General features: G+C 46.3%; 1 protein-coding gene across 6 annotated transcripts in view; it reads left to right on the top strand.

Moving 5' to 3' along the window:
• Positions 1–22916, top strand: part of LOC125751030 (perforin-1-like) — a 44039-nt gene extending 21123 nt beyond the window's left edge. For 3 of the 6 annotated variants that reach the window (XM_049029469.1, XM_049029468.1, XM_049029462.1), the window contains one exon: positions 117–1526. In XM_049029469.1, the coding sequence (XP_048885426.1) occupies positions 117–1383 (1267 nt within the window). In that variant the 3' untranslated portion in view covers positions 1384–1526. Of the gene's footprint in view, positions 1–116; positions 1527–15247; positions 15381–20285; positions 20841–21485 lie in introns of those variants that run through there. The other 3 variants (XM_049029463.1, XM_049029464.1, XM_049029467.1) reach the window with 3 other exon arrangements.
• Positions 22917–23637: the final 721 nt, after the last annotated feature.

Genomic DNA, 23637 nt, shown 5'->3' with positions numbered 1-23637 from the left:
AGCATTGAAGTAAAGAAACAATGACTTGGGTTATATCGTGATAAATATCAATACTGACTGATATGAGACCTAAAATTCATATCACACCAGGAGGTTTTGTTTTTCCTCCCACCCAGGTACCGAGTGGTGGACAGCCCACCCCTCCATAGGGAGTTTGTAAGCAGCCTTGAGCGCCTCCCCCCTCTGTATAACAGTGTCACCAAGAGAGACTACCGCCGCCTACTGGACATCTACGGGACTCACTTCATCAGGAAGGTGCAGCTAGGTGGCCGTGTGAGCAGCACCACCGCAGTCCGGTACTGCCAGGCAGCGCTAAATGGCTACACTGACACTGAGGTGAAAGACTGCCTGGAGGTGGAGGCCTCCCTGTCCATAAAGTCTGTTTCTGTCAAAGCTAAGGCTGACTTCTGCGAGCGTAAGAAGAAACAACGCAACATCCCCAGCTTCCACAGCCAGTTCACAGAGAGGATCACCGAGGTAAAGGGAGGTCAGCACACGGTTTCTGACGTGCTGTTTTCAGACAAGCCTGAAGCCATGCAGAAGTGGCTGGACAGCCTGAAGACCATGCCAGGAATCGTCACCTACTCACTCCACCCCCTGCATTTTCTGGTGCAGAAGCCAAAGACTAAAAAGGCGGCACTGAAGAAGGCGGTGGAGGACTACATCCTGGAGAAGGCCCTATACAAGCACTGCTCCAAGAAGTGTTCGGGAGGTTCGATACCCAGCAAACTTGACCCCTGTCACTGCGTCTGTGTGGCCAGTAAACAAACCAACTGCAACTGCTGCCCAACTATGCTGGGCCAGGCCCAAGTGACGGTCACGGTGAAGTGGGCCCAGGGCTTGTGGGGAGACTACTTTTCTAAGACCGATGGCTTTGTCTATATTGCTCTAGCTGACAAAAATACCCAGACCAGGGTGATCCACAACAACGATAACCCGACTTGGAACAGCGAGTTTTCATTTGGTACCATTCGGCTCTCACAGGACACAAAGATGAAACTGCAAGTGTGGGATGAAGACAAGATGTGGTACAAATGGTGGAACGACAAGCTGGGAGAGTGCACGATCAATCCCGTTAGAGGCTTCCATGATAAAATCTGTCCACTGAACCATGGCAACCTCTACTACTCCTACAAGGTGGAGTGTGCTCCTGGGCTCACAGGAAAGCGTTGCGGCAACTACGACCCTTCTCCTATGAACTCTAGACTTGCCGACCTTTACACCTCCCGGAATGCCTTCAACGTCACGCCCGTTCTCCTGGAGCGCCTCAGAAGGGGGCAGGCCATCGAGGATCCCCTGCCGTTTCTGTTATCCCACAGGAGTGATAATAAGACGCTGGGCTCCTCAGGTGGAGATACTCCTCATGCTCCTGCTGAGCCTTAAAGGAGGAAGAGATGCATGAAGATGCAATAGCTGCTTTAGCTGTCCCTTTTCTGCCCCCTAAAATAGGCCTAACCACGCCCATGCACTCAGCTTATCTACCTTGCATTTCTGAGATACATGCATCTTTACTACAATAAAATCAACTGCAATCTTACTAAAGAATTACCGTGTTTCTGTGTTATTGACCAGGATCCCCCTCCCTCCTTGGAACATGGCTGTAATCTTGATTCTTGATTGAGTGGCACAGCCCCCACATGCCATCTCTGCCAATCTATCTTGCACCAGCACGGACTGCTTATAAAAACTTACATTCAAGATTTGGCTATGCTCAAGATTTTGGCAAACAAACCCTTTACAGACAGTTAACATCAGGTTTGTCAAACTCAACAAAAGGGCAATATTAAAAACCCCACCAAGGCTTAGTTTTTTTACATATAAGCCCAATTTTGCTGTTATCTGGTTTAAATCTTCACTATATGTAAAAAACATTTATAAATGTGAACTTTGCACAAAACACTACTCCTGAAAATTCTCTGAACAATGACATACAAAAACCTCTCTGGAGATAGTTACATAGTTAAATGAAATGCATCTACTGAGCTGATGAACTGCATACCTGCGTAGCAGCTATGTGCTTCCCTGTTTCTAAATATACTAAAAATGTTATAAATGATGCAATGGTGCCATTAAAACATATCTAAAGATGGCTGACGCAAACCCACTACCAGTAGCCTACAGTATGTCTGAAATATCGGTATGGGGCGGCTCCTCACTTATCGACCAATTCGCTTAACAATCTAGGAATGGAACTCGGTTGTTAAGTGAGGAATGTCTGTATTATTCATCTGCTTTGATCTTTATTATCCACTGGATCCTTCAATCAAATGAGTTCAAATTTAGTTCCAAGATATCAAAACTGTATTACTATGTTTTCAGACACACAGCACTTCAAGCATTATCGTGTTGCATTCCGCCATCTTTATTATTATTTCTCTTTTCCCTCACCTCATACACCTTGTCCATAAGATGCCATTCTTGACATATCATTACAAAAACAGCCAGATTACAACTAGAATTTTTTGCTGATTTTTATGCTAATTCACTAACTCAGGGGTAGGGAACCTGATCCATGGAGAGCCGGTGTGGTTGCCGGTTTTTGGGATGACCTCTCAGTCAGCCAATAATAAAGCAGCGATTCTCAACTCCAGTCCTTGGAATCTACTGTTATTGGCTGATTGAGAGGCCATCGCAAAAACCCGCACCGGCTCTCCATGGATCAGGTTCCCTACCCCTGCACTAACTAGTTAGTTGGGGGTAGGGCTGTAACAGAACACAAAGGCATCGTGTGCCATTGAGTTACATCATTTTCGGATGGAAGAACACTGAAATAGATGAATACATTTTTGACACTGGCAGAACCTAAATTCACAAATAGATGTTCAACATAGAAAACATTATACTAATTGTTCCTGTGAGTCAGTTACGGCTAAAGCTGGTTACAGTCAGTCACAATCGGCAGTTTGGGAGCATTTTAGTATACCCAAAAATTACATGAGCAGCAGAGAGAGAGAGATTTTGATAAGACTAAGACTGTCTGTTGGCTCTGTTATACTAAACTTGGATATCTTGCTAGAAACGTATCCAACATATTAACTCATATTAACTCATTTGACGCAACATTATCTGATTGTGTGTACAATCACAGCAAGGCAGAAACTGGCTCTCTGGAGTAAGTCAGTCTCACCATAGCATTACAAATATCCAAAGATCTTTAGGCCACTCTGCATATGAACATAATAAAACTAAAATTAAACTTATTTTACAAATAAGAGGAGGCCATTCGGCCCATCAAGCTTGTTTGAGGAGAACTCAATGAATAGCTCAGAGTTATTAAAATCCTATCTAGCTCTGATTTAAAGCAACCTAAGGTTTTAGCTTGCACTATATCAATAGAAAAACTACTCCATACTCTAACTGTGTAAAACATTCCTCTAAGTCCAGGAATCATTCTTGTAGCCCTACACTGAACCCTTTCTAAAGCAGCACTGTCCTTTTAAGGTAAGGTGACCAAACCTAGAGATTGGCCTTTTTAATTGCTTCCCCATACTGGCAAGAGTGGGACATGGAAGCATCAATATACACAAACAGATCTTTCTCATAATCAGTTACCTTTATTTCAGTGGAACCCATAAAATATCTGTACTTTATATTTATGTTCCCTACATGGATTACCTTACATTTATCTATGTTAAATTTCATTCTAATTAAATCAAGATCCCTCAGTAGCCTCTGTACTGCTGGATCAGTATCTGCTACACCACCAACCTTGCTGTCATCTGCAAATTTTACCAGTTTACTGTATATATTCTTGTCAAAATTGTTAATGGAAATTAGGAGTAACAGTGGTCCTAAAACTGAACCCTGCGGTACCCCACTATGAACACAGGCCCACTGTGACATTTTGCCTCTAATAACTACCCGCTGCTTCCTATCTGTTAACCAGTTTTCAATCCAAGCTGCTACAGTTCCTAAAATCCCTGTAGCTTTGAGCTTAAACAGAGCCATTTGTGGGGGACAACATCAAAGGCCTTCTGGAAATCTAAGTAAATCACATCCTAAGCCTTTTTGTGATCAGTTTCTCTTGTAGCTTCCTCAAAAAACTCAAGTAGATTAATTAAACAGGATCTACCTCTCCTGTGGGGTTTCCCCCCACAGTCCAAAGACATGCTGTTGTCATGGGCTGGCCCCCCATCCTGGGTTGTTCCCTGCTTCGTGCTCATAGCTTCCGGGATAGGCTCCGGAGCCCCCGCAACCCAGCTTGGAAAATGGATGGATGGATTACTGGCAATATTACTATCCTGCAGATTACTGATTTCAGGTCCTTCAGAGTTAAAATATTGGATGAATAGCCTCCAGTGAAATCTTCCATTCCACATTCCTCTTAGTGAGTTAAATATTATTTTTTAACTCAACTTGAAGACTTGGATACTATTGCTTGATTATACATTATTAGTTATTTTCCATTTGTGGAACAGAAATTCCCCTGAAGTTGCTGGATGAAGTGGCCGGGGAGAGGTAAGTCTGGGTTTCCCTGCTGACCTTTGTAATAAAAGTTGGAAGAGGGTATCTGTTCTGGTGACTGCTAATAATGTCATGCAATTGTCCAAGAGCCAAGCTAGCATTGGCGTCCGGTGGAATATACACAGCAGTTACCATGACAACCGTGAACTCCAGAGGTAGGTAAAAGGATCCGCGTTTGACAGTCACAAACTCCAGATCCATAGAGCAATGGCTGCTTACAGTCACAGTGTTTTTGCACCAGCTGCGGTTGACATAAACACATAACCCCCCTTCTCTGCTCTTACCCGAGTCTCTCGTTCTGTTATGACGATGTACTTTGTAGCCTGCGAGCTCAACAGCTGTATCCGGAATGGATGAACTGAGTCAGGTGTCTGTGATGAGTAGAATGCAGCTGTCCTTCACGATGTTGTTGGTGGTAACCTGTAGCCTTAGTTCATCCATCTTATTAACAAGTGATCGTGCATCGGTGAGAAAAATACTTGGAAGCGGCGGTTTATGTCCAGTGCACCTGCCCTGCAGCCCCGCTTTTGCCTCCTCTCCCTACGCTGCCTTCGACGCCTCCCAGTGGGGATGGTAATCCACAGAGAGCCGGGGGGTCTGGTGATATCCACCGGAATATTGTGAGAGTGGAGAGTCAACCTAAAGAAGAAAGACACACAAGTATGGTCTGTCCATTTATAGACCCTGTGGAGGAGGGAGCCCCAAGGGTCTTTAGGGACAGAATAAACCCTTTTGCCTTCACAGATGATTATCTATGGGAGAGATATACAGTACTGTAGGTACAGCAGACCCAGCATAGTGTACCTATATGAAATGCTTGAACCACACCTCAGCAAATCCACACGGCAACGCCAGGCGCTGGCCACAGTGCAGTCTGTCTGTATTGCACTGTGGTTCTTTACCAGTGGGACATTCCTTTACAGTGTTGGTGATGCTGAGCATCTGGGTAAAGCAACGGTATGCTGTGAAATAAGGAGGGTAAACCTTGCTCTGACATTCTGACATGTCATTATCTGGACATCTTTGTCACCTTTCCTGGCTATCACCCCATACAGAGGATCAAAGGGGATTTCCATGCAATAGCAGATAAAATACACTTGAATGTAAAGTCGCCTCCAGGCTGTATTGAGTATGGTTATGTCTGTGTTAAGCTAAACCTTCAGGTTTCCCAAATGTTCTGGGTACTATAGGTTGCACCCATATACAGATCCAGGCCCCAGCTGGCCCAATGAAGACAAACTAACAGAACAGGAAAAATGTCCATAGCCTCCATATACAGGCGGGTTTGGAGAAGTTTTATACATTGTCAAGGGGTGGAATTTAGCACTGAATAGGATCGAACATTTTATGCAGAATAATGAATGCTCTGCCAGGCAAAGTGTGCTGTATGCTCCAGGGTTTATACTGGAGGCTGCATGAGCACCATTTAATGCAGTCATCTCCAGCGGTCCAATTTGTGTGAGGTGACACAAATACGTTGCAAATGGCTTAAGGAAAGTACTCTTCCTAAGGAGGGAAGTGGACCTCCAGTCCTACCTATCTTCTGCTGTCTCTCCAATGCTCTTTACCACACAACTTGCTAAATCCCCACAGCAGGGAGAAGCACAAGTTGCCAATGTGTCCTTCACTGCCTCTAAGTGAGGGAAAGCGGAAGAAGCAGGAACAACCTGGAACCAGCCTCACGCGATCCCATGCCATCCGAATCTATGGAAAGTGAGGTAAGACCCGGTCTTACCTATGCCAAAGGAGGCACTTGTCATTGTCCTCCATCCAGGTTCTGTCCTCTCCACTGCCGCAGTCAGCCTGAGGGGAGGACGTTGACTCACTTGGGCAGTGCCCAATCCACCCATCCATCCATCTATCCATCCATCCATCCATCCATCCATCCATCCATCCATCCATCCATCCATCCATCATCTTCCGCTTAATCTGGGGTCGGGTCGCGGGGGCAGCAGTCTCAGCAGGGAGGCCCAGTCTTCCCTCTCCCCGGCCACTTCATCCAGCTCCTCTGGGGGGATCCCGAGGCATTCCCAGGCCAGCTGAGAGACATAGTCTCTCCAGCATGTCCTGGGTCCTCCCAGTGGGACATGCCCGGAACACCTCACTAGGGAGGCATCCAGGAGGCATCCTAATCAGATGCCCGAGCCACCTCATCTGGCTCCTCTCGATGCGGAGGAGCAGCGGCTCTAGTCTGAGTCCCTCCCGAATGACAGAGCTCCTCACCCTATCTCTAAGGGAGAGCCCAGCCACCCTGCGGAGGAAACTCATTTCGGCCACTTGCACCCGCGATCTCGTTCTTTCGGTCACTACCCATAGCTGATGACCGTAGGTGAGGGTAGGAATGTAGATCGACTGGTAAATCGAGAGCTTCGCTTTTTGGCTCAGCTCTCTCTTCAACATGACAGACCAATGCAGTGCCTGCATCACTGCTGACAACGCACCGATCCGCCTGTCGACCTCCCGCTCCATTGTTCCCCCACTCGTGAACAAGACCCCGAAATACTTAAACTCCTCCACTTGGGGGAGGACCCCATCCCCAACCCAGAGAGAGCATTCTACCCTTTTCCGGCTGAGAACTATGGTCTCGGATTTGGAGGTGCTTCACACTCGGCTGCGAACTGTCCCAGTGAGAGTCGAAGGTCACAGTCTGATGAAGCCAACAGAACCACATCATCTTCAAAAAGCAGAGACCTAATCCTGAGGTCACCAAACCGGACACCCTCAACGCCCTTGCTGCACCTAGAAATTCTGTCCATAAAAACTTTGAACATAATCGGTGACAAAGGGCAGCCCTGGCGGAGTCCAACCCTCACCGGAAACGAGTCCGACTTATTGCCTCCTATGCGGACCAGGCTCTGGCACCGGTCATACAGGGACCGAACCGCCCTTAAAAGGAAGCCCGGTATCCCATACTCCCAGAGCACTCCCCACAGGACTCCCCGAGGGACACGGTCGAATGCCTTCTCCAAGTTCACAAAACACATGTAGACTGGTCGGGCAAACTCCCATGAACCCTCCAAAACCCTGCTGAGAGTATAGAGCTGGTCCACTGTTGCCCAATCCAGAGGTGTCTATTGCTGCCCCCGACCCAAAGGTGTCCATAACCGTTGCCAACTTGGGAGAGGCTTGCCCAAATTTCCTGTTCAGTTACTGTTCCCCACCTTCTTTTCACCTAGCTTACCTCTTTTGTTCCCTCTTTTTTTCTTGTGGTCTTTGTTCTAGTCTGTCTGGTTATGTCAGTCCCTGTGTGTCTCTATGCGTTTTTCATTCCCCTACTACCGTCAGGGAGGGACGCTGGCAGTGGCGTTGTTTCTTGCAGCACTTGTGGAACGCCCAAAGAACAACAACAACTGTGGTGGTGGCATGGCTGATGGGGGAACCTGGTTTGATGGTTGGATGGTGGATCTCGTGGCTCCGGTGTCAACAAGGAAGGAAACAGGCCTTCCTGCCACGGTGAGTTCCATGGTTGAATCAGAAAGAGCACACTGGGTTAGGGCGAGGAATTTACCCCCTTTGTTGCCTTCCCCCTCGCACCTCACGCCTGAGTCTCTGTCCATTTCTTGGGGCGTACGCAGTTCCCTGCAGATGTTCTCTTATTCAGGCAATCCTTGCGCCAGTGACCCATTTGTCTGCAGATGTAGCACGACCTGTTATTGCTTGTCATTTGTGCTGCTTGTCATTTGTTCCTTGTTTTCTGTCACCAAAACCTCTACCTCTTGAACTCTGGCTTCAGCCTCTCCATCTTTCTCCTTTGCTGTAGAACTGCAGTTGTGCCATTTCAAGCTGCTGTTTCTGATGCTCGCCGTGTTCATGATATCTGGTCACTGACTTTTGATATATTTAACACTATATTTCCATCTCATTCTCTTCACTATTACTGAACTATAAACAAGGTACAAGGACAGGACAATATTTTACTTTTAAAAGACAAACAATCACCATACCCACGTACTTTACACATTTATCATTTTCTCTTTCTATTCACGGTTCATGCTTTGACTCATAACAGACACACCTGTAGTCACATGTTTATCTGGGACTTAGATCATCAGAAAAATGACAGTCATTGTCACATCCCATGCGGTGCGGAGTGGGGAAGCAGGCACAGGGAATAGGACTGGGGTAAAATAAAGAGTTTTAATAGGAAACGGAGCAAGACAAACATATACCGTATTTTTACGCATATAACGCGCACACGTGTATAACGTGCCCACAAAGGAATTATGTAAAAAAAAATTCTGCATAGCGCGCCTGTCATGCCCGGCTCGTCTGCTCCTCATGTGTGCCACGTCCCCTGATTACCCACGTGTGCTACCCTGATCATCTCCTGCTGTGTCCGATTACTTTGATTAGTCCTGTCCTGTTTTAAGTCCTGGTCTTACCTGTTTGCCCTGTCCGTCATTGTAGTTAGCTGTGGTCCCATGTTTCCCGCTCCCTGTTTAACTAATAAATCCCCAGTATTTCCCATATTTGCCTGTCTGCCTGCTCCTTGACCGCCTGCACGCACGATTGCCGCAAGCATCAACCCTGATTGTGACAGAATGATGGACCTAACAAAGAAGAAGAGGAGACAGAGAGGAAAGAGGATCCCGCTGGAGCCAGAGATCAGCTTGGGAGCCTGCTCGCTCTCCAGGCGCTGGCTCCCTACAGAGGAGGAACCCGTCTTGCTCCCCACCCCAGAAGCGATGCGTATGGGAGCCTGCTCGTTGGCACGGCTTGGGCTAACGAGCGACGACGAGGAGGACGAGCCCTTCCTGTTCCCGAACCTGGAGCCAATCCCCGCGGAACAGCTGCCGCCCCTCGAGCGGTATGATTTCCGGCCCGAGCGGCTGGCAAATTGGGGAGGGATAAGAGCGGTGCGAGACACCATCCCGCGTGTGCCCCGCAAACCTAAAGGGGCCGCGGTCGTCTCACCCGCTCGGGACTTACCAGTCCTGCCTCCTGTGGCCGTCACGCCCGAGGCGCACCCCACGCCTCTGCCAGAGGCCCAGGCTACCCTGGTCACCCAATTCTTCGCCCTCCAGGGGCTCTACTGGGGGGTAATAGAAGAACCGGTGGGACCAGGAAGCCCGGAGAGGGAACAGCTTACCGCGCAGCTCATGAGGGACTTTGACGCCTTCACCCCCCGCTCTACTCGGGAGGACCTCGAACATCTGGCAGAGGATTTGAAGAGGCTCATCGAGCTCCGGAAGGCTGTGGCTCCAGCGTCTGAGTAACCGCCTCTACCCACAGCTCCACCGCCCGTGCAGCCACTTCTGCCCGCGGCTCCAGCGCCTGCGCAGCTGGAGCAGTCGCCTGCGCAGCCGGAGCAGCCGCCCCTGCCTGCAGCTACCGCGCCCACGCCCGAAGCGCCCTCTCTGCCCGCGGCTCCAAAGCCCGAGTCGCCGCCTGTGCCGTCCCTCCTACAGCCTGCAGCCCCGGAGCAGGCGCCCCCTCCGCTGCAGTCTGCAGCTCCCGGGCAGGCGTCCCCCCTGCAGCAGCCTGTAGCTCCCAGGCAGGCGGCGCCCCTTCCGCTGCCTGCCATTGTGACTTTCACCCCAGTGACTCCTCTGCCCTCACCCCGGCGAACTCGACCCTGACCAAGGGTCATAATGTCTGTGTCCCGTAAGGGGCGGGGACACAGACGCAGGGCAGGGGTCCCGCCCGCCCTGCCCCCTGGCTCGCCCTCCCTCACCTGCGCTAGGGCTTGGTTGGCGCCTGCGGGTCCTGGCCCTCCGGGTCGGCTGTCGCCTGCGGGTCCCCCTCCGCGGCCTCGTCGCCCTGCCTCGGTCCCTCCTCCGGCGTCTCGTCGGTCGCCTGCGGGCTCCCCGACGGAGGCTCCTCAGTCGCCTGCTGGTCCTCCCACTCGCCGCCTGCTGCGGCCCCTCCCCTCTCCTTGCCCTTGCCGGGGTCCCCTCCAGCTCCCTTGTCCCCTTCCCTGGTTTCCCCTCTGACTCCCTCCTCGTCCCCTCCGTCGGTCCCTTGCCCTGTCTCCTCTGCCCCTCTGAGGTCCCCTCCTGCTCCGGCCTCCCGGCCGCCTGCGGCCCCTGCGGCTACCTCCCGTCACCCACTGGGGCTCCCTCGGGCTCCCCTTGGTTCCCCTTCCTTGTCTCCCTACGCCCCTGCCTTTGTCCCGCCTGTGTTTGCCCCTCCGTTTTCTGCTCGCCCTTTCGTTCCACCCGTCTCTGTTCCTTGTGCCCTGGTGTACCCGCCTTGCACTCCTGGCCCCTTTGTTCCGCCCGTTCCTTCTGTGTCGCCCTTCCTGGTTAGCCTGTCTGCTTTCCTTCCTTTGTCTTGTCCCTCGCTCTGTTCTGTGCCTCAGTCTTGTTTCCCGTCTTGCGTTGACCTTTCTGTTCTTGTTTTTCAGGTCCAGTTTTACCTTGTCTTGTCCGTCGCCCCTTCCTAGGCGCGCCCGGAGAAGCGCGCCTTTGGGGGGGGGGGGTTCTGTGATGCCCGGCTCGTCTGCTCCTCATGTGTGCCACGCCCCCTGATTACCCACGTGTGCTACCCTGATCGTCTCCTGCTGTGTACGATTACTTTGATTAGTCCTGTCCTGTTTTAAGTCCTGGTCTTACCTGTTTGCCCTGTCCGTCATTGTAGTTAGCTGTGGTCCCATGTTTCCCGCTCCCTGTTTAACTAACAAATCCCCAGTATTTCTCGTATTTGCCTGTCTGCCTGCTCCATGACCGCCTGCACGCACGATCGCCGCAAGCATCAACCCTGATCGTGACAGCGCCCATGCGTATACCACGCATGCTGCCCATTGAACTGAAAACTCCTCCCGCCACCCCCAGACATAGATCATACATAGAAAGACGGAGTAGAGCTAATCAGCATAACAAATCATAATCATGATCAAATCGTTTCATTAGTTTTGTTTCGATAGGACATTTTCATCTCCATTAAAATATTAACAGACAACATCAACCATGTAAAACAAATTTTGCACAACGCGCACAGGGAGATACCGCGCGAGAGGGTTGAACGGTTTATAAGTCAAAGGGAAAAATTAGGTGTTTGGCAGGACCTCCCAAAATGTAGTTATATAAACCTTACAGTTAATTCCATCTGATACTGTAATTATACACTGAGAATATTGATGTATTTTAGATGGAGCATGAGAGCAGAATGGGACAATGGTGAGAATGGGAGCATATGAATGCTGAGGGCTTTCTGTGTGGTGCAAGGCCTAAAGTATATCATTTGTCATAAAGTGCAAGTGTGCAAAAAGTGCAAAAAGAGTGCAACATGAGAGTGCAATAGAGGAAACAGAGGAAAGTTGTTAGCACAGTGAAGCGTGGTGTGTCGTTGTGGAAGCCAACCAAGAGGAGGGGTGGAAATGATGAAGAGACCCCCCCCCCCCACTCAGACCCCAGTGGAGACGCGGTCAATTGCAAATGAGCTCGTTGCAAAGACGTCTGCCCTGCAAGCACCACTCAGAACTCACACGCGAAACTTGTGAACTTTTTTTAGAAAGTTGAAGTTGCTCACTACTTCTTTGTCACACACAGAAACCCAAATAGGCTGTGCTGCCCTTTTGCGTCTTAGTTCTAACATGTATTTTGTTTATGAATCTTGTTAGGTATAACCGGTGTCTAGTTAATGAACTAATCAAGGTGTCTGGTAACTTGTAAAGGGATGTGAAAGTGCCAGGGTGTTGTACCAGGGTATTGTACCAGGGTATTGTACCAGGGTATTGTTTGAACCCACACTGGTACAGGCCATAGGCTCCCCTGGACTACAGGAAGGTGAACAGCTCCTTGTAAATCAAATTTGGAAAAATGCAGTTCATTCTGGTCTTACCTCTGCCCTGTGGCTCCATCAGCTTCCTGCTACCGCTGCTTTCATGTGGCTTATCTGTTTGTCAGTTTTCTTTTTTTATCCATATAAAACCACGTACAGCGCACGCGTTATATGCGTAAAAATACGGTAGACTTCAGCACCATCAATGACTGGACTGAGGAAACAGACTTGAACGCGGACTAAATACAGGACATGACATAAGACTAATGGAAAACAACTGAGCACAATTGGGGAAGCACACATGGTCGATCGGAGGGGGGGGGGCGGTGTTGTGGCACACACGAGGGCTGGACGATCGGGGTAGGACAGTCGTTATCTGGGACTTAGCTCATCAGGTGCACGACCTCAGTACTGACAAAATTGGTGCTTTGACAATCGGACCTGTATATACTTTATGCAGTTTGCATCTTACAAATACGAGGCATACTGTATGCCCTTTATACATCCTTCCTCTCATGGTTCTCACCGCCTGCAAGCAGCGCTCACTTGACTGTGTAGCCTTTTATGGTTTTCCTGTTCTGTCTATCAAGCATGTTATACTGTAAATTTACATTTCTGTGGCCTGCATTTCTGCTTAATCTAATGAGCACAAAATTCAAGCACATGTTTATAATAATGGAGTTAACTGTTAATTCTTTTTAGCTTATTCTTGGGTGTTAGCTGTCTAATACACACAGGTACCACTGCAAATAATATAAAAATATATTCCAAAGCTGTATACAAAAGTATCTCTCTAGTCACTTTTTCTCTCATGGAGCATCAATGGTCTATATTTCACTGGGAGCTCTTTGCAATTGGGTGGTTGGTGCATCACGTCATTATTTAGATTGTCTTCTGTTCACAATTGTGATGGTTCATAAACTATTAGAAGGGCTCCAGAAGTTTCCTTTAGATCATTATCCCATAGGGCTGTACAGCTTGACCATTATCACTGGATCATGGTACAAAATGCCTTAATGCTGATGCTATATCCAGTCAGACATACCGTGTCCTGCTGATGTGCTTTGTCCAACTTTGTCCACAACTTTTGCCACCTGGACTTCTTCAGACACTCCCAAAGTAGATCCACAGACTAAGCTAGCTGAACAGAGTGTCAGTATGGAGTCCACTCATCCTGCTTGCATATCTTCACAACAACTACAAATCTGGTGTACATACAGTACACACCATGGAAATCCACCAAAAGAATGATCCAGATCTGACTGCTGTATTCACTTGGTTGGAAAGGGGTAAAAGTCCTCCCTGTGATGCTTACAGTACATGGCGTTTCCCCATACTTGAGGAAATGTGACCACAGTTCACATGCCTACTGTACATAAAATTGTGAGAATAGCAGCAATTGAAACGTTTACATTAATGTCAATGAGTGCATTCTGGCTGTTGGGGGCTCCGCTCACTTTCCCAACCTTTAGCCTCAGTCACCCATTTGCCAAACGTGCAATATTTGGGAAGCCTCCCATCAAAAGTGTGACAATAGCAGCAGTTCAAATGTTTCTAGAATGGTGGGTGACATAATTGGCTAGAATATGATGGCATAGTTGATAGATATTCTATGTTTATATACTTATATATTTATATATATAGTTTTCTGATTGGATGAAAATTGATCGGTTGCAGGAGAGGACCCTGGATCATGGATGTCCACCGAATTTGGCCTGTAGCTTCAGTCGCACTCCATGACTGCGTGACTCAAGTTTGGTGGTTTTAGCTTAAAAGATGTGAGAGGGGCAGCAGTTTCAAAATCCTGCCTGTATAAGTCAAAGGGAAAAATTAGGTGTTTGGCAGGACCTCCCAAAATGACGGAGGGGGTGAGAGCTTATAAAAGCACAGCCCCAATTTATGGCTATGAGATGAAGAAGTGTGGAACGTTTTATGGCTGCAGGCGGAGAAGTGTTTAGGAAATTGTGGAAGGAGTAAAAATGAAGAACAATATGTTGGGTTTTTCAAGCCAGCATAATAATAATAGATTAGATTTATATAGCGCCTTTCACAACCACAAGGTTGGTTTACAGGGGGAGAGAAAAAAAAGGACAATAGAGAAATGTTCATGGAAGAGAAATGTCTTTATTTTCTCTTTGTTTAGTTATATAGTAATGTTTCGTCCATGTTTTGGTGTAAGGTGGGGTTTTTGGCCTGTGTTTAAGCAAACCCACATACTTGTATCTTGGTTTGGAAAAAAACCTTACAGTTAATTCCATCTGATACTGTAATTATACACTGAGAATATTGATGTATTTTAGATGGAGCATGAGAGCAGAGTGGGACAATGGTGAGAATGGGAGCATATGAATGCTGAGGGCTTTCTGTGTGGTGCAAGGCCTAAAGTATATCGTTTGTCATAAAGTGCAAGTGTGCAAAAAGTGCAAAAAGAGTGCAGCATGAGAGTGCAGCATGAGAGTGCAATAGAGGAAGCAGAGGAAACATGTGATGTTAGCACAGTGAAGCGTGGTGTGTCGTTGTGGAAGCCAGCCAAGCCGAGGGGTGTAAATGATGAAGAGACCCCCCCCCCACTCAGACCCCAGTGGTCAATTGCAAATGAGCTCGTTGCAAAGACGTCTGCCCTGCAAGCACCAATCAGAATTCACACGTGAAACTTGCATGTGAACTTTTTTTAGAAAGTTGAAGTTGCTCACTACTTCTTTGTCACACACAGAAACCCAAATAGGCTGTGCTGCCCTTTTGCGTCTTAGTTCTAACATGTATTTTGTTTATGAATCTTGTTAGGTATAACCGGTGTCTAGTTAATGAACTAATCAAGGTGTCTGGTAACTTGTAAAGGGATGTGAAAGTGCCAGGGTATTGTACCAGGGTATTGTACCAGGGTATTGTTTGAACCCACACTGGTACAGGCCATAGGCTCCCCTGGACTACAGGAAGGTGAACAGCTCCTTGTAAATCAACTTTGGAAAAATGCAGTTCATTCTGGTCTCACTTCTGCCCTGTGACTCCATCAGCTTCCTGCTACTGCTGTTTTTATGATGTGGCTTATCTGTTTGTCAGTTTTCTTTTTTTATCCATATCCTCTGCCAGTGGTATATATAAGGAGTTTCTCTTCATCTGCCTTCATCTGTAGCTTGTTCGCTGTTGCAGCTCTGACCATCAGAACTTTTAACTGGCTCTCTTCTGACTGTCAGGTAGGATACCTTTTTAAGATTATTTTGATTTTGTTGATATCTTGTTCCTAAGCAAGATTAGCTAAACCACTTGAGAGATGGGCAGCTATTAAAATGATCTTCTTGTAGGTTTAAAATACAATTTTAAATTTTTTTCATTCACAACATTTACGCTATTATTACTTGTCACATTAGCTGTCTTACGTGACATTTTTTAATTTTTCATTTTATGTCTAAGTAGAACCCTGTTTCTAAAAATTGGACACTGTAGAATGGGAATAAAAACAATGCAATTATTTACAAATCATATAATCCCATATTGAATTGAAAATAAAATTGAAAGAATGCTGAAACTGAGATATGTCATTCCATTATGTCAAATATATGCTCAATTTGACCTTGAGGCGGTTGGTGGCCTGTGAGAGAAAAAATGACTGGAGAGATTTTTATATACAGCTTTGGAATATATTTTTATATTAATGCAATGAAACCTGTATGTGTTTGACAGCTAACACCCAAGAATAAGATAAAGAGAATTAACAGTTAACTTCAGTATTATAAACAAATGTAACCCTTATTTAATTCTTAGTAACACTCGTACACTGGTTTTCACATCCCTTCGCCTGTAGTGGATAGTCTCTTAATAATGCATTAGTGTTAGTAGTGGGATATTGGCAGATAATTCCTAGGATCCCCCACGAGGAGGATGTCATTTTTTTGCTCTTTCATTTTTTTTTTCCCTACACAAATCGATCCGCCCCCACACAGAGAGGAGACAATAAAGTTAATTTTAGATTTAATTTTAGAACACAATACAACTGCTCAATTCCTTCACTGACGGACAGCGAGGGTGTTCTTTGCGTCTTTCCTGAGAGGTTGTGACTTATTTTGGAGATTTCGAAGAGTTTGACTTTCATGATATCCTGACTGTTTTTTTTTGCCCTCTTTGAGTGCGGCGCCTCGTTGTGGATCCCCAATAGTCGTCACTACCACCTTATCCTCCGCTCTCTAAGGACTGACAGGTTTTTCGGACAAGGGAATGGTAGGATTGGACATTTGTAAAATGTTGTTTTTTATTGGAACACGTAACTTTTTTTCCTACGCAACACACTTTTTGTTGCTCAACATTTCTCATACGATCTTTTGAGATCTCAACTTCTAAGGACTTATACAGTTATACATTTTTTGGGGGAGTTATTGGGTCTATCCTAGGCCTATTTGGTTCATTCACATGACCTTCCTTAATACACTGCTTAAAAAAATTAAAGGAGCACTTTGAAAACACATCAGATATCAATGGGGAAAAAAGCATGCTGGATATCTATACTGATGTAGACTGGGTAATGTGTTAGGAATGAAAGGATGCCGCATCGTTTGCATCCTTAACCTCCAATGCAAATTCCTTTCCAGACTCCTCTTGGCGAGTCTAATGTTATTTATTAACTTGACCTGTAGACTTAGATACTCCTGCCTTATTTTGAAATCTTCAGTTAATTTCCATTTTTGGAAGAGAGCCCTTTTCCTCCAGACTTTATTCTTTTCCTTAGTAAACCACCTTGGTTGTAGTTTCCTAGATTTAGTTTTGCTGGACACAGGTATGAAGTCCTCTTGCACTTGCCACAATGTGCTTTTAAAAAATTTCCATGCCTCTTCAGTGGTCTTGCTAATTGTTGGAATACAGTTTGTATTTAGTGCAACAATACATATGTATGTACATAGTATTGTGAATTGAGTTTAAATGTATACTGAGTCATCTGTAGATGGCCATGTTAATTGTAGTGAAGGCTGCTTAAGTTAAGTGCAATGCCAATATCCTCTTGGTTTAAAACTGATTGCTGTAAAAAGTATTATAGTTATTTATAGTTCAGATATGCTTCTTTCAACTGCATAAATTTAATTCCTATCCCTAACTATCTACACAGTCAACCATGCCCTTGAAGTAGGGGGTCCAGTGAGGGGTTTCTCACCTGTGACCATTTTCAGATGGCAATATATCAAAGAATAAATGGTTATTTAGAATGACTTTGCATCTGCTTACAGTGTCTTCCTCAAATAACAAAAATATAGAAGAATATTGGATGTAGGTGTGGTGGTGACCCCACAGCTTGGGGTCAGAATCCGAAAAAAGTGTCCGGGGTTGAACCAAAAACTGATTTTTGCAGGTCCATAACTTTGAGGTGCTTCCCCTGAGCTTAATTTTTTTGAGATTCAGAAATTTCTGAAAGAGCAAGGAAAAGTAGGCCAGGAGAGCAATTTTTAGCTATCTAGCATGCTTAGAAATGAAGATATGGTCTCCTGAAAACCCTTACAAATTATATGCGCGATTTGCGAGTGCAAAAAAGGGGCGTAGCACCCAAATTTGAAAAGGCCATAACTTTGGACTGCATCAGAATTTTTCAATAAAACTTGGGGAATTTTCAGTGTTCTCTATAAGGATCAAAATACCAAGTTTTCATCAAAATCAGGATGATGCCCATGGAACTTTTCTGGACATTGGTTGATTTGGCTGGGACTGACCCAACCATGTTATGATCACTACCCTGTGATAGTTCTAAAACCTCTAATTTTCCAATCCTATCCTGGTTATTAGAGTAAACAAGATCAAGAAGGGCTTCTCCCCTGGTAGGGGTATTAAACTGAGTAAAAAAACAATCCTGTGCTAATTCCACCATCTCAAGTTAATTTACATAAGAGCCAGAGACTGTGTCCCACTGTATCCCAGATAAATTAAAACCACCCATAAGCACCACATCATTTTTATTACTCATAATGCTGATATCTCCGGTTTCCCCCCACAGTCCAAAAACATGCTGAGGCTAATTGGAGTTGCTAAATTGCCCGTAGGTGTGCATGTGTGAGTGAATGGTGTGTGAGTGTGCCCTGCGATGGGCTGGCCCCCCCATCCTGGGTTGTTCCTTGCCTCATGCCCATTGCTTCCAGGATAGGCTCCGGACCCCCCGCGACCCAGTAGGATAAGCGGTTTGGAAAATGGATGGATGGATGGATGGATAATGCTGATATCATCATATAACATTCTGCTTTCCTCTGCAGCTACATTAGATGCTCTATAACAAACACCGATAATTAGGCCATTTGAGTTTTTAGCATCTAGTTTTATCCATACAGCTTCTGTACTTTTATTTTAATCAATGAGCTCACTTACCTGCAAGTTCTCTTTTACATATACTGCTACACCACCTAGCTTCTTGCCTATCCGGTCTCTACGGAACAACGTGTAACCATCCATATTACATTCTTCCCCATCATTGTCATTGATCCATGTCTCTGTTATTCCTAAAATCTCGTAAGAATCTGATGAAATTAAAAGCTCTAAATCATGAATTTTGTTTCTAATACTCCTAGCGTTTAAGTACAGACCACAAAGGTAGGCCTTTTGCAGTGCCCACTTTTAATATTAATTGGGGCTTTCCGCCTCCCCCCACCTATATTCTTAACTAACCTCCCTGCCCCCCAGTCCCCAGTTTTAACATTCTTCAACTACTCTACACATACGCCTCCCCAATACACTGGTTCCCCTCTGGTTCAGATGCAACCCGTCCAGCTGGAACAGGTCCTGTTCCAGAAGGTCTTCCAGTGCCCCATAAACATAAACCCCTCTTTCCTACACCACCATTTTAGCCACGCATTTAATCCCCTTATCTCAGCTAACTTAGTCTGGCTCGCACGTGGCACGGGAAGTATTCCAGAGAATACCACTGTGGATGTTCTGCTTCTAAGCTTATCCACGACTTCTATAAATTTGTCCTGAAGAACAGCCCTCCTGTCCTTGCCTATGTCATTGGATCCGCCACTCGATCCACTCCGGCTGGGGTCAAAAGCCTGTGCACACGATCCGGAAGGTCCCCTACCTGGGCACCAGGCAGGCAAGACACCGTACGGGACCCTCTATCATGGGTGCACACATAACTGTCTACACCTCCAATAATTGAATCCCCTACTACCACAACCTCCCTCCTCCTGGGGGTTCGTGGCTCCTTGGTGCCTGAGGGCCCACCTGCCTCCCCAGTCTCTTCCGGCTCAAAAGCTGGAAGCACCTGAAAGCAGTTAGTCACAGTCACTTCAGATGATGCTGCCTCTGTAAACTGTGTATGCCCTGTGTACTGTGTACCCCTTGCCACTTCCCTGATCCGTGGATGAGTAGATGTATATGTGGCGTGTGCTATGAGGTGAAATTAAATATACGAGTTATGACTCACTAGCGCACACAATGGTCGGAGCACATTGGCCCTTTGAGTCAAAGCATGGAGTCAAGGCTTTGCCCTGATCCGACTGTTCAGTAGAACACATAATTGTTCTTCTTTGAGCCTGCCGAACGTGCCCTCGTCTCAAGAAAAAGCCACTCATACATTTTTGGATTCAAAAGCCTGTCTGTTTTGATTTCCACCCCTCTGTTGCCTGGGTACAAGTATCTGGAAAACACAGCAAACTTCAAGCATCAGTTTGTGTACTGCATGATCATGGGTCACTTTTACAATTTTAACTAAATTTCTAAGTTAGTATTTCTCTCCGATGGTGACTATTACAGGGCCTAAGGTGGGGAGAGGTGGAGGAGAATTAAGATAAACTACCGGCCACATTCTTAGACAGTATAGTGCTTGTGTTACGTCTGCGTAGTAAGCAATTTTACGTTGCTGATGTTAGTTACCAAGACAGCAGCCTGCCATGGAAATCCAAAGCTTGTTAGCAGAGCAACTTGCCAAGTGAAAAACATAAATGCTGCCATCTAGTGGTCAATAAACAAGTGCACAAGTGTATAAAGTACCCTCAATGTGATTTCACATGAGTATTTCAATGCAAACGTGCTTCTCTTCAGCAATAATATAAACCTAAGAATAATGTTTAAAAGTTATCCTTAATATCCAACACATGACATATTGTAACAGTTTTTTCCCACACTTTTCACAGACCATCGTCCCCTTCTCTCTCTTCAGTCATGTGGTGGCTGTTTGTCCTCTGGCTGTGGGGGTGCTGGCTGCCCCCTGGTTTTCCACACTGCACTACAGAAAGAAACCCCCTCCAGTGCCTGAAGGCTAAGATGGTACCTGGGTCTTACCTGGCAGGTGAGGGCTTTGATGTGGTCACGATGGAGCGTAAGGGTGCCTACGTCATTGATGTGGATCACTGGCAGAGGACTACAGACAACTCCTGCACGCTGTGCACCAACCCGTACCTGAACAATGAGAAGCAGAAGCTGCCGCTGGCACTAGTGGATTGGCGAGCTGAGTTTGACTGCGAGAAGGAAGTGGCCAGCAGCGTCTATGAATCCAGTGAGCAGTTTGTTGAAAGCGGCCAGAGTGGGGTGGACATCAGCTGGAAGGAGGGATTGGATCTCATCAGCCCTCGATCAGGATCTCTTATAGTAGGAGGTACCCACTCAAAACAGGCCAGTAAAGCTATGGAGATATCCAAGAAGGACAAGTACAGCTTCATTAAACAGGAGTTCCACTGCAGCTACTACAGGTGTGTGTGTGTGTGTGGGGGGGGGGGTTTAGTGCTCAATTGGGTGATAAGATGGAAATAAATCACAAATTCGTGAAATGCTGATAAGGTTTAATCATAGCCTTTTTAAACAGTGTGTCACATAATGATTTATTTAAAAACATTTATTGTGGCTGACAGTCATACAAATATATAAGAGGATTATGAAGTACAAAGGATCAATTTAACCACAAGAAAGTTCAATATAATCCAATGCAAGTGCTTACAATCATAAACACTAAATATTATGGTTTCAGGCTGTGTCCTGTATTAATTTAAAATGAAACACAGTAATTTACTTTTCAATACAGGACAGGTGACACCTGTACCAGCAATGCCTGACCTGTTCCTTGGCAGTCAGAGAAAAAAACTTCTTTCAGGTTCTGAATCTGTTTTAAGGGCAATTCTAAGGGGGTCAATTGAAAATGCAGCATTGAAGTAAAGAAATAATGACTTGAGTTATATCATAATAAATATCAATACTGACTTACATGAAAAAAAAATATATCATGACATAATATTTAGCAATATCAGCTAGCCCTACGTGGGGGTGTTTTGCAAGCTTTATTTAAGCAGAGCTAAAATTCACATCATACCTGGAGCTGTTTTGTGTGTCTTCCCACCCAGGTACCGAGTGGTCGACAGCCCACCCCTCCAGAGGAAGTTTGTACGCAGCCTTGAGCTCCTCCCCCCTCTGTATAACAGTGTCACCAAGAGAGACTACCGCCGCCTATTGGACATCTACGGGACTCACTTCATCAGGAAGGTGCAGCTAGGTGGCCGTGTGAGCAGCACCACCGCAGTCCGGTACTGCCAGGCAGCGCAAAATGGCTACAATGAAACTGAGGTGAAAGACTGCCTGGAGGTGGAGGCCTCCCTGTCCATAAAGTCTGTTTCTGTTAAAGCTAAGGCTGACTTCTGCGAGCGTGAGAAGAAACAACGCAACATCCCCAGCTTCCACAGCCAGTTCACAGAAAGGATCACCGAAGTAAAGGGAGGTCAGCACATGGATTCTGACTCACTGCTTTCAGACAAGCCTGAAGCCATGCAGAAGTGGCTGGACAGCCTGAAGACCATGCCAGGAATCATCACCTACTCACTCCACCCCCTGCATTTTCTGGTGCAGAAGCCAAAGACTAAAAAGGCGGCACTGAAGAAGGCGGTGGAGGACTACATCCTGGAGAAGGCCCTATACAAGCACTGCTCCAGGAAGTGCTCGGGAGGTTCGACACCCAGCAAACTTGACCCCTGTCACTGCGTCTGTGTGGCCAGTAAACAAACCAACTGCAACTGCTGCCCAACTATGCTGGGCCTGGCCCAAGTGACGGTCACGGTGAAGTGGGCCCAGGGCTTGTGGGGAGACCAATATGATGAGACTGACGGCTTTGTCTACATTGCTCTGGCCAGCAAAAATACCCAGACAAGGGTGATCCACAACAATAACAATGCGATCTGGAACACTGAGTTCCCATTTGGTACCATTCAGCTCTCACAGAACACAAAGATGAGGCTGGAAGTGTGGGACGAAGACAAGATGTGGTACAAATGGTGGAACGACAAGCTGGGAGAGTGCACGATCAATCCCGTTAGAGGCTTCCATGATAAAATCTGTCCACTGAACCATGGCAACCTCTACTACTCCTACAAGGTGGAGTGTGCTCCTGGGCTCACGGGAGAGCATTGCAGCGACTACGCCCCTTCTCCTATGAACTCTAGACTTGCCGACCTTTACACCTCCCGGAATGCCTTCAATGTCACGCCCGTTCTCCTGGAGCGCCTCAGAACGGGGCAGGTCATCGAGGATCCCCTGCCGTTTCTGTTATCCCACAGGAGTGATAATAAGACGCTGGGCTCCTCAGGTGGAGATACTCCTCATGCTCCTGTTGAGCCCTAAAGGAGGAAGAGATGCATGCTGCCATGAAGATGCAGTAGCTGCTTTAGCTGTCCCTTTTCTGCCGCTGTCCATGCAGCCAATCCACTCAGCTTATCAAGTTTGTATTCCTGAGAAACATGCATTTCTATTGCAATAAAATCAACTGCAACTTTTCTAACGAATAACTTTGTTGCCTTTTTAATGACCATCATCGATCTCCCTAAATGGAGATTAGCTTTATTCTTCATTCTTGATTGAGTAGCACAGGCTCGTGGGAGTATCACTTACGCAAATATGTTCTGATGACAGAACTAAAAATGATTGGTTCGGAGAGATATCCAATCAGATCTTGGTCAGATGTCACACCAACCAATCAGATCTCTTGTTCCAACCTCCTCTAGTTGCTTGGACCTCCTTCTTCTACTATCCGATTGGTTATCTCTCCGAACCAATAATTTTTACAGTAGTTCTGCCCTCAGAACATTTTTGTGCAATTAAAACTCCCACGTGTGTCACACATTTATTGGTAAAAATTTATACACAAGATTTGGTTACTTACTCAGAGGTGTAGGTAAACTTGGGTAAAAGGTTAAACTTCTTTGAAAATACATAAAACCCCTTTAGACTTCAACCACTATTTGAAAATAGCACCAGTGATCGGACCCTCCAAAATAAAATGCTTAAAACACCCAAACAACTTGCACAAACATGCCCACACATGGTCTAGTTTAAATCCTGACAGTCACAAGATGCTAACCAAGCACAAACCAACTTCCAAAACTTACTTACATGGATAAACAAACTTGAATTATAAACTGTCATGCCCTTCTCGTCGGCTCCTCGTGTGTGCCACGCCCCCGGATTACCCACGTGTTCTTTCCCCGATTGTACCCAGCTGTGTCCGAT

The sequence above is a fragment of the Brienomyrus brachyistius genome, chromosome 10 (assembly GCF_023856365.1).
Source record: "Brienomyrus brachyistius isolate T26 chromosome 10, BBRACH_0.4, whole genome shotgun sequence".
In the NCBI taxonomy this organism is placed as follows: Eukaryota; Metazoa; Chordata; class Actinopteri; order Osteoglossiformes; family Mormyridae; genus Brienomyrus; species Brienomyrus brachyistius.
This window is presented reverse-complemented; position numbering and strand designations above follow the sequence as displayed.